Below are 12,345 nucleotides of genomic sequence, written 5' to 3'. Positions count from 1 at the left end.
TCAGACACATATATCACTTCTCAGTTGCAGATCACGTTGACGTCTGGTGCTTGATAGCTTAAGAGGAAAGTGTCTCGCATGTAAAAAATACAGGACTTGAAAAGCGAATTCTGTCAAACTGTGTGTTATTAAATACGTTTTATAGATTTTTGTGCAACACATAACGCTCTTGCTTTATTCATAATACTGTACTTACAGTGAGAAACTGTGTTTTTTTTTTTTGCCTCTTTCTCTCTTTGTTGAACAGGTGCCACTTTGAGCTTAACAATAGTGCTTTAAGTTTGTCGTTCAATTGCTCAGTGGGAAGTTTTCTGCTTCCGTTTGCCATTTGGAAGACGGGATGAGGACGGGGAAGAAGAGAGAGAGGCTATGTGGCACATAACTCTGGTTGCTTTGCTGTTAAAGAAGAGTTGAGTTTTTTGGTAAGTATGTAAATGATGCACTGTGAAGACATCCTGCCTGTCACGATTCTTAAGGAACATAAAGACGTGATTCAGAAATAACTGTCAAAGGAAATAAAAAACAAGGAAAAGAACCATGTTGAGGTTAGGCAGGCATTGTATGTTGTGTAAAACTGTGGCTGCACGTATATAGACAACAATTTCCTTCAGAATGTGGACAACATGACCCCCAGAATTTATTATCATTTGCTTCATATCAAATTTTAAAACATATCACCCTTTCCCCCAAAAAATATAATATTTTATTTATAAAAATAAACCCTTTCCCTTTCAATAGGATTATTATTAATTAATCATTTAATTCAGCTCTTCCTTTTTCAAAAGTTGCATAGCAACCAACAGAAAACAAAGTTTGTCCTCCGTTCATCAAGATATACAATTTTACTGAAGTTACATTAAAAATCCAAATCATTTTCTGTTCAGAACACAGATTTATGTAGTTAATATTAATATCAATCAGCAATATTGTATCGTTTGATTTGCCCTTTAATGTATATGCACAAAATGTGCTCATTGAGAAAGAAACTCATTATAAGTTAATAAAGGCTTGCAAAACTAATGTAAACCTTAACCAGGGCCGTTAAAAAAATTCTCGGTCTTTTCCAGAGTAGATGAAGGACATACATTAATTAAAGTCACGTTACCCACATGTGCCCTATTACTTGCATTGTTAATATACATACGTTGATAAATTAAATTTCAAAATATACTTTTAGCCCTTGGACATGCGATGTTTCTTTCTAAGCTATTTAGCTTTGGTATTTTTAATCGACAAGGAAAGACTGTAAATCGACATTTTATAGAACAGAGCAATTATTAAGGGTCATGATATTTGTCAGGATGGAAAGACTAAGACTTCCTAGATAAGAATCCAACTTACAATTAAGTATCTTGGTTTATTTAATTAAAAATATTGTCTAATCGTTACTTGAAGTTTAATTTTCTTTCTTTAATTTAATTTGCAGTGCCTTGAGCAAGATGTTTAAGAACAATTGAACATTGTTTCTCTTCATAAATTCGATCAAGTACCTGCGTCAATAAAATCACGTTGGAAAATGTATAATTATTCAATATAGGCTATACATTTATAATAGTTGTCGTACTCTTTAAACATTATGTGTTACAACGGCAACACGACTCTAGGATTTTCAAATTAAACATATCGTATGTTTTTGTTGCTAATTCTAGGCTATAAAACATGATTTAAGAAAGATGCCTTTTATGTTGGCATGTAAACATTGTCGTCTTTTTTTCAGCGGCACACTGGCTCCATTCTGGAGTTTCCGTGCGCGGATGGTTCGAGTGGCCCGCTATTGTCCCACATCGGGTCGGATGGGGTAAGCACTAGGCCTACTTTGGGTGGTCCGACAGGCCCCCTCGGTCCACAATAGCTTCGTGCCCAATTATGATGAGGACGTTTTTGTACTTGAGGTTGTTGATTTACGGCTTGCAGTTCAACTGCCTCCAATTATCATTCTGAGTGCATCCAAGGTGAAGCGCGCAGCTGTGCGCATGTAAATACATTCTGTAGGATGAAGAGTACACGTCCGTTTTGTTGTTCAGGTGAGAAATTACTTTTTTTAAATTATACATTAAAATAAATGGTTAAAAACCCTAAGTTAATATGAAGTTTGCTTTAGAGTTATGTAGGCCTCTGCAGGATGTTAGTTGTGAGACGATTCTGTAATGTAACGTTAAGCACGAATAATGTTTTTTTTGGTTTCTTAGCAAAATATATACACGTAAAGCTGATATACAGTTAAAAATGTTCATGGTGTTTGACTTCAACGTGAAATAAATGTTACAAGACTGATATAGACGTAAATTCAAGTCAGTGAAGCCTATAGGCTATTTTCTATTATTTTAAATTAGTTAGTCTGTAAAACTTGGAATCATTGAATTTGTATAATAATATCACTATTATTATATAAAATACATTACTCGATCTTTTCGTTCTTTTGAAATGTATATTAGAGAACATTTTAAATGTTCTGTGTTTGTTGGCAAAAGTTGTAGCCTAGTTCTTGGCCCATTTAGTCGGTAAGACTAATATATATATATATTTAGCAAAAATCCTAGTTTCTATTTGTTGTTCAATTTTAGAATTTCTTTGTTGGCTGTATAGCCATCCACATTTTTCAACAGTATGAAATAAAATAAAAACAGCGGCTTTCAAACATTAGCAGAGAATATTTTGCGGCAAAAAAATGTAAACTGTTTTCTGAATTGTAATGATGCGTTTTATGCCGTCATTAAACCGTTTTTAATTCATTTGCATGAAAGCGTTGCCTAAACATATAATTAATTATAATCATAATTATAATTGTTGACAATTGAATGTTGTCAACTTTTCCACAAATAGACTTTCAATTTTTTGTTTAGATTATTGAAGTCTATGAAAATCGTAATCGTTTTTGTGTACCTTGACGTTAAAGGTATTTGTTAAAATGTTATCTCGAGCATGATGCATTTTCCTCTGAAGATTATGGTACTCTGACAGGCTGACATTACCCGGGGGTGCTTTTGACACTGAAGGTTTGAAGGTCTCTAGCATCTCATCTTGTGTAAAAGTTGATATCTGTCTGTTTAACCATGAAACATAGCCTTAGTCCTCTGCACCTTTCTCTTGTATTATGGTTCTTATGTTTTCTTTCTTACTTTTTATAGTCTAAAGAACATTTTGTGAACCAGAAAGCTTCTTTGGATGCTTCGGAAGGTTTCACCATTCAGACAAAGATGGTTCTTATGGCATCATGAACCACATTCATGTTGTGTACGTTTCCATCCCTTTTTAAGTGTATATCACTTTTTTGGTATCAATAATTCTTTCTCATTTGTTCAAAACAGATGAATAGTCGGTTTAAAATCTGCAGCCATAGTAATAGCAAAAAGTCTAACAGTCATTGAGACACAGTAAAGACTCGCTCACCACACTGTCATTTATAGCTTTGCTGCACAGGTGGCCTTCACCTCTGAAATGTTCCTTTTATCATACGAGTTCCCGGTTTTGTAGTTCCATGATATGTATCTGCGTGGGTCACTGCTCAAAGTGACAGCATTTCTAAAATGAAATCTTATTCTGAAGCAAACAGTTGATGATAGCAGCCACAAAGAAGAGCTCTGAATATGTAAGTCAGAAAGGTTAGGGGTAACAGACAGTCAGTCATTATTGCACAGATTTACTTTTTTCCATATGGATTTTTTAAATGTGTTTCTGCTACAGTGAGACAGAAAAGGCCACAGAAATTCCTATGCAACATCGATCCTGTTATCTGTTAAGAGAGAAAGCGTGGGATCTCTAGATTCTCTACACTACTCTCAGCCTTTTCACCAGACTAAAAAAAGTTTTACTTTAAAGCAACTTGATTCAATTAAGTACAGTGGTTCCACATAACAGAAATATGTTATCTCTACTCAATTACTTAATGTATGAATAACTAAACTGAATAGAGTAAACTTGTCCAAATAACGTGAAATCAATTAAATTCATCCTACTAAAAGTATTTAAGTACAGATAACACGTTTCCATTATGTGGAAGGCTATACACTTTACTACAATGGTAACTCCCCAAAAACATTAATATACCAGAAACTCTTTTAAATACAAAGATTAAAAGGGAATTAAACATGAGCCAATATCCCCGTTTCATCATTTTGAAACAAAGATGCATAAAATTACAACTTTTACTCTCCCTATTGAAGCCAAAGCATAACTGTTTGAAGTCTGTTCATCAAAATGCAATTGTGTTTAAACATGTTAAAACAAAATGATTTGTTTAAACAAACGGTATCGTAAAATAACTTTTTGGAATGCAGAACTAAAGGGGACTCATTTTGAAGATACTTTTTTTCTAAGCGTGGCTGTTATTGTGATATATGAATTGAAATATGCTTAAAATACACTGCGCTGTCTCTTTTGTTTTATATGTTGTGAACTAAAAGTGTTGACTGCTCTCTTTACCTGTCTACATGGGCACATTGTTCAAGTTATACATCTTGTGATCCCATCACTATCCCATGCGGTCTACCGAGTTTCAGATGTGAGTGAGCAGCAACCTTCATGTGCATGCTAGAAATATGTGTGTTACCTTTTCTTCCATCTGATCTCAGGGTGTACGTATTTTTTGTCATTCTTCACAAAGTTGTCAAACACTTAAGCCAGAAAAGCATCGTGCGCACAAGGAAACCACCTCACAATGTTGTTCACTTCTGTGCAGGTTGGGGGGGTTAGGCTTAGAGAGACACGAAAGTGAAAGAGTCTGTGAGCCTTAACAAGCTCCAAATAGAAAAAGAACATCATTTTCATTAGGCTGCCAAACAATAGGAGAGGCCCCTGTGTTTTTGGGGAGGTCTTCTCTGTTTGTATGTGTGTGTTTTCTTGAGATATGCCACGTCTGTGAGTGTGTGTATGTGTGTGATTGTGAGAGACTGTGTGTGACTGTCCTCTTTCCTGGCTGCTTTGTCTGAGTTGGTATTGTGTTATTCTCACAGAAAGGACTTCCTGGTCAATAGGGAGTAGAGTACTGTGAACTCAACAGCCCCCCCAAATATACACTCAGACACCCCTCTCAGCAGGCCGGGGAGCTGAGAAAGAGACTGCAGGATGGACTTGTTGCTAGGTGACTGACTGGCAAGTGCTCAAGTCAGGGTCCGTTTTTAAAAGCTAAAACCTCTCTTTCAATATGTTTGACTGAGAGGTCAGAAAATGTGCTTGGCTAAATCAATGTAAACAATTAAAATAATCTCTTTGAAAGTGGGCTGATAGAAATATTTGTTATTCTTTCTTCCGAGGATTTCTGTATTGTTAAATATTTCTGAATCTCTAAAGAATACTTTTCTAATTGGCATATATTTTTTACTGTATTTAGTGTATATATTTGTAGACTGCATGATTGACCTTTTTCTCAAGCAAAAAAAACAGCTCTCATGTTACTTAGTGGTCTCTTTCTTCTCGCAAGATAAAATCTTGGATTCTGTGTTCTCATCACCCTGTGCAGGTTTATTTAGCTGCAATGACTCACTCCATTGCCTTATGTCTCACAAAATATATTTAATTTACTAGTCACTCTCAATGACTATTAAGGGATAGTTCCGTCCAAAAAAAAGAAACTGTGCTCATTTGTGGTCGAAATGTGACAAGAGTATGTGACTCTTTCTTTTGTGGAACAGAAAATAATTTATTGGGTTACCAAATTTTCGTTTTTGTGTTTTGAAGAAATTCATAGAGGTTTGGAATGACATGAGGGAGTTTAAATGATGAAATCATTTTCTGAACTATCCCTCTAGGTTTTTGGTAGCAAACTGTTAAAATCTGGATTTTGGGGTAATTTTTATATTATGATACTGATATTGTAAGATATTATTGTTTGCTTTGGATTTACAACCACATGGGAGTATAACAAAGGTCTCTTTCTTTTGTTCTTTTGTTCATGTATTTGTTTATTCTTTCTTTTCTTTTTTCATTTCAATCTGTTCCGCTAGTTTTGACAACTTTTTTCAATTCAAATGTGTGAAATGGACCACAAAACCAGTTTCAAGGGTCAATTTGTCAAAATTGAGATTTATGCATCATTTGAAAGCTGAATAAATTAGCTTTCCATTGATGGATGCTTTGTTAGGACAGCATTTAGCCAAAATATGGAATCTGAGGGCCATTTTTGTTCGCAATTTTACTGCATTCGCATTTGCTAATCTTCATGGAACATGATTTTTACTTAATATCCCAATGATTTTTAGCATAAAATACATTTGATAATTTTGACATATATAATGTTTTGTTGGCTACTGCTACATATATACCCATGTGACTTATGACTGTTTTTGTGGTCCAGGGTCACACACTCCGTGTGTGCAAGGAGTGTAATGGCAATGACAAGTGATCGCTGAACTTTAAAATAACCCTATAACAGATGGCATTGTCTGCTAGCTGATTGGCTAAAAGGATTAACTTGTATGTCTTTACGTGGATAAACTGTCTTGGACAAACCCACTCAACTACAGACCACCTCTCTCTCTCTCTCTCTCTCTCTCTCTCTCTCTCTCTCTCTCTCTCTCTCTCTCTCTCTCTCTCTTCTGTACACTAGAGATGCTGAGAGTGAACAAAGGCAGAGAAAAGCTAAATCCAGAACATTCCTCTATAGCTGAGGGCTTAAGGCTTGATCTCAGATTTATGAGTCCCTTACCACAAGAGTATCACAGCACAGCGCATTCCCTGACAGAGTAAGACCATCACAGAACCCAAAGTGACATGACACATTTTACTCACAACTGTGTGTGTGAAGTGAGCGGAGTCTCCACTGTCACTGGTTGTCAAACTCAATGCTGAAGAAACCACACACACACACACTTTTTTCTAAGATGACCCGTTCCTCGATGTCACTTTTCTTTGTCACTAGTGAGTGAATCAACTGCCTTAAGACATCAAATTTGTGATTCCCTCAACACACATACAGTTTCTAGATTTTCTCATAAAAATGAAAAGTGTCAGATTGGCATTTGACATATGCCCTGAATACACAAATAACTGCCAGCCGTAAACATCTTACTGACACACTCATTACTGACCTTGTCATCCATGCACACGCTCCTGCTCTCTTTCTGTAAGCCGTAGCTAAATTCATTCAGCAACTTTTATCCTCTATCAGATGGCATTCAACGTTCACACAAGCGGAGGCAGAGATTATTTCTCTGAAATGTGCAGCTCCAACAGATGTTAAGATGCCCTGTTTAAAGACAATTTTGTTACGATTATACAAGTACCTATGCACATGCAAGTTATTTTTACGCTTTGTCTGTCTTGAATTCTGATTTCCAATTAGTTGCCTTTAGGATTTCCTATGGGTTTCAGTCAAAATTAAAAACTGCAATTTTACAAACCTACAAGAATGTTTTGTAGAACATGGTAGTTATTCTGAACAAACATTTATTCTTGATATTGTAGCGAATGTCATTCAAATTAGATGAGATCGTAAACTGCCTCTAGACAACGATTGCATTGACTTTAACATTAATTTATTGTAATTTGTAAAACACCATTAATGTAAATAATAATCCTTGAAGTCAAATCATAATCCGTTACATGTGAGGAACACATAGGTCACCAGTAAGTCGTACCACCGTTTTGACTGATTTGTGGTTATCAGAACAGGGGTAAGTGGAGCTTATCCGGTCCTGGTGTGTCTCGTTGCTAAGTAACAGTTAATGTAGACCGAAATGGCTCATTTGTGTCTGGGATAGACATTGCATTCTCAGGTTTAAAGCTAAAGGTTTTTTTTTTGTTGTTTGATTCCTGTGATGCAAATGAAAATGCGAATCATCATGATAATTGAAATTCTCCATCAGATCTTTACCTCGTTCGTTCAAAGAATTTACGTGACTTGTTCATTGCATTGCAATCGTCTATCTTTAAGAAATTTTACAGTCTATTTACATCTGTAAAATACTAAAAACCTTTGAATGCACATTGGTACAGTCGAAATACAGTGGCAAACTAAACATTGGAAAGGGATGTTGCTTATTCATGTCCCGCTGTTGGATACCAGAGAGAGACAGAGAGCGAGAGATAGATAAGCCAGAAGGGTCAGAGGATAAGAGGTCTTCTCTGTTACCACAAATCCCAGATTACATCTAAACGGGACAAGGCCGTGGCTGGACACTGATCTATCAAGACACACCCACACGCACAGAGGTCTTTAACACATCTGGTGTGTCCACGTACTGAAGCAAATGCAGATTTTATTTAATCGAATCCCTCATTCATTTGCTATTATCTGGGCCAGTGAAGTATTAGTAAACCACTCCAGCTCTGACAGACATGATATCTTAATTAGAACGTAAATCCAGGGTCTATTTGCTTCTGCTTTAACTGAGATCTCAGATGAGAGGAGAAAAAGCTACTGTAGATCTTTGCAGAGAAGCATATGTCATTTCAGACTTTTTTTTCAATCCTTTTTTATAGTGGAAATTGTCAGACTGAGTTGTGATATACTTTCACTGGTCTAAATCTAGCATACGGTTGAAAATGATTTATTTGCTGCCTATGATCTTCATTCCAACACTTGTATTTGTGGCCACTCCACTGAAATAACAATGAGAGTTTACACACTGGTGAAATTGTCATATGTAGTTTGTTAAATAATTGGTCATAAAAAGAATGTGGGGATCATCATGTCTGATTTGTTTGTGTTGTAACTGCAAGTAGAAAACAGAACTCTTTGTGTGAGTGTCACTCCTTATCTTTCCTGTCTCGCTCTCTGTCATTCAGGGATAGCGGTGTCAGGCATTACATTATGTGTGTAATCCTTATTATTCAGTTTGTGCACGCTCCATCTCTGACTTGCTCTTTGGCATATACATGGAGCAGGATGTCATTTTGTCAGTGAGGTTAAAGAATGTAAGCAACTGTGAGAAATGGAACAAATGATTTTTCACATTTTATTTGCAGGATTACCGATTCGATTTGATTTTGTTTACAGCACGTATGTTGTTGTTGAGAACATTTTTTTTTAAAGACAGAAGATATTTTTATAAGTAGCCTATTGAATTTTTGTAAAATCTTTACATTTTTGCAGTATGGCAATGTGGAATCACAATCTCTGGTCATATACTTATGTACTTATAAGTATACCATAAGTATATCAACTAATGAACAATTAAATTATAATTTTGTATTAGATTATTATTATTCGATTTTGCATTGTGAAGATGCAGTTATTTTTTAATGAACACAATATTCTGCGTGTGACAAATCATGACATCAAATAACTTGTAAAGATGTCAAAAGAGGCTTCCATTGTGAAAAATGAAAAAACTGGCAACTGGTGGTTGGTTTTTGTTGAATAAATGTGTCTGAAAATAATTTAAAGCTTTTCCGTCAGAAGGAATTTTACCTCTATTGCAGACTTAATGGGCCCGTACTTTCAACCATCTGCACATCTATCTGGATTCCTACCAAGCGAACCAAATAAAGTGTGTTTGATACTCAATCAGGGAGAGAGAGAGATAGGGAGAGAGGGAGAGAGCGAATATGATCTATTTTGATAACATAAGGGTTATATATATATATATATATATCTGTATATAATAAATATCGTAATTTGTAAATACCACCTTCAAGTGTAAACCCAGGCTTTTCAAAACATTCATAAATGCATAAACTATAAAAAAAAATGATCATAATTGTGTTACAAATTTAACTGACGTCTGCTCTGTTTTAACGGTCATTTTATAGACGACTCGGGTGGAATTGCTTACACATTTCCACCAAATGACAACACTACGTTCAATGTGTCTGAGCAGAGCAAACGTAAAGGTCAGTATGACGCTTTCGCTGAAAGGCGCTGTTGCGCGCTGGGTGGTGCTGAAATCCAGTTCAGCTTCACGCGTGATTGGCAAACCTGACAGTGATTGACGTGTGTCCATGGCAACCACATAGCCAATCTGACAAGTCCAATGGAATATCGGCAGCAGGGGCTAAATGTTCTTTTATTTTTTTCCCTCAGAAAACACTTTGGCACCAGTTTTTATGCTTACACGCAATCAAAGAAGAGATTTTGCCGTTCCGGCTGCACGAGCCTGCCGCATGGCATCGCTCCTAAGCTTATTTTTTGAAACAGCTGTTAACTTTTGGCATTTTCTGTTTGTCTGGATTCTGCAGAGACACTAAACAAAAAGAAGGGCGAGACAGACGAGCAGCAACACCGAGCGGCAGGAGCGAAGAAGAGCGAGATTAGAGTCCGGAAGGATAGACAAGTCTCCATGTTCCAGCTGCCTATTCTGAATTTCAGCCCCCAGCAGGTCGCGGGGGTCTGCGAGACGCTAGAGGAAAGCGGCGACGTGGAGAGGCTCGGGCGCTTCCTCTGGTCGCTCCCGGTGGCGCCGTCCGCCTGTGAAGTCCTCGGGAAGAACGAGTCAGTCCTGCGCGCGCGCGCTGTCGTGGCCTTTCACGCGGGCAACTTCCGTGAGCTCTACCACATATTAGAAAACCACAAATTTAACAAAGACTCACACGCGAAGCTGCAAGCTTTGTGGCTCGAGGCGCATTACCAGGAAGCCGAGAAACTCCGCGGACGTCCGTTAGGACCCGTGGACAAGTATCGTGTCCGAAAGAAGTTTCCACTGCCTAGGACGATATGGGACGGCGAGCAAAAAACCCACTGTTTTAAGGAGAGGACACGGCATCTGTTGAGAGAGTGGTACCTGCAGGACCCTTACCCGAACCCCAACAAAAAGAGAGAGCTGGCGCAAGCGACTGGACTCACACCCACACAAGTGGGCAATTGGTTTAAAAATCGGAGGCAGAGAGACCGGGCGGCGGCGGCCAAGAACAGGTATAGACCCTTTATCAACGTGTGCAGTACGGTAAAAATGATCCATAATTTCCCATGTTTATATGACGCTTTTGATCACCTGCCCCATTGGGCACATATCAACTGCTGAGAATAAATTCAAAGATTAGGATTAAATATCCTTGCGTAAATATTTTAAAAAGTATCTTTTCTCTGGACTAGTACTCAACACAAAAGTCCTGTCGTCTCATAGCCTATCTGTCATTCTCATATCATTAGTCAAATGGTTAAATTGTGTAACTCCTGGTTTGCTTTTTTATACTGCAACTTGTTTGTCTTTTGTGGTATAAGTGTTGCCATGTACAGTGTTTAGAAAAACCTAAATTTGTGTCTATGATATTTGGTTTTATTGAAGTAAAAAATTGTAATAGACTGCATAACTTTGATTAGGGTTTCGTAAACAAAACGTATTTTTAAGTGTTAGTTTATCCTTTTTTAAAGAGCAAATAAAACATTTAAAACTAGGCCTTTATATAATAATAGACACATTTTCATTTGAGGCAATTCCTGCCCGAAAACCTTACTACAATAACATTTTGAAATAGAAGATTCGTTTGTCTTTGAATGGTGTGAGGGGGTGTCTATTAATAAATATCGTTTGACTTCATTGCAGTTGAATTGGATAAAAGCAAGACTTTCTAACTGCTATTACAATTATTCTGCGTAACAAAAGACATTCGTTTTCTATTATCATGTTCAAGTTTTGTCTCCATGAATGTTGATGCCAACGAAAATACATCTTACAACTGTTTTCTTCGTCCCTGAAGGCTACAGCAGCAGGTTCTGTCTGGTGTCTCGATCAGATCGCTGGGGGACGATGACACCACAGGAGACCGACTGGAACCCGCCTCAAGCCCAGAGGTCAGTCTCTCGAGCAAGGCCGCCCCCTCCGCCATCTCTATCACCTCCAGCGACAGCGAATGTGACATCTAACCTCACAAGCTTCAAAAGAGCAAACAGGAGAACTGTAAGACTGAGACAATCTAAAAAAACAAACTCCAGTGCCTATAACCGGCCCAAGGAGAGCACAGAGCCTAAAATGTGAAGGATTGAAGGGGCGCGCGAATATTGCATTCGTTCACATGATCGTGGAATAAATGATTCTTATCGAGAAAGCATGCTTCTCACTACAACAGCCAAAGGGATCTTTGGGGGGGGATATCGAAGGGCCGAATTTACTGTTGTATTTGTGTGTACTTCATTATGAAAAGACTAAATACTGTTTTTATGTTCACTTGTTTTTTTTCATATATATAGTGTTTATTTACATATTTAAAATGTCATTGGTCCATTATTTGTGATTATCTTTATTATTAGATTTTTTTGTGGGTCAGTACTGCGCGTTGTGACAGTTCTTGAAAACAGTTAACCGTGATTAAAAATAATAAAATCACTGTTGAGCTATAAGCCATGATTGAAAATTCATAACGGTAATTTATTTTCATGTGAGTACATCTGAGTTAACGTGTCTATTATAATGGACAAATCAAACTGAGAAGAGATATGCAATTGTTTATTTCATGTGAACGGTTAACGTG

General features: G+C 37.1%; 1 protein-coding gene across 2 annotated transcripts; it reads left to right on the top strand.

Annotated features, from left to right (window-relative positions):
* The first annotated feature begins 1,725 nt into the window (after positions 1-1,725).
* six6a (SIX homeobox 6a) lies at positions 1,726-12,099 on the top strand. 2 transcript variants are annotated; one of them, XM_056761496.1, is made up of 3 exons: positions 1,726-1,798; positions 10,117-10,789; positions 11,575-12,099. In XM_056761496.1, exons 2-3 carry the CDS (start codon positions 10,218-10,220, stop codon positions 11,738-11,740), a joined length of 738 nt encoding a protein of 245 aa, XP_056617474.1. In that variant the 5' UTR covers positions 1,726-1,798; positions 10,117-10,217; the 3' UTR covers positions 11,741-12,099. The 2 variants fall into 2 exon arrangements, with proteins under 2 accessions (XP_056617474.1, XP_056617473.1); XM_056761495.1 differs by lacking the exon at positions 1,726-1,798 and adding an exon at positions 1,975-2,024.
* Positions 12,100-12,345: the final 246 nt, after the last annotated feature.

The sequence above is a fragment of the Triplophysa dalaica genome, chromosome 11, assembly GCF_015846415.1.
Source record: "Triplophysa dalaica isolate WHDGS20190420 chromosome 11, ASM1584641v1, whole genome shotgun sequence".
NCBI lineage: Eukaryota > Metazoa > Chordata > Actinopteri > Cypriniformes > Nemacheilidae > Triplophysa > Triplophysa dalaica.
Note: the sequence above shows the minus strand (reverse complement) of the source record. Positions and strands in the feature narration are given on the sequence as shown.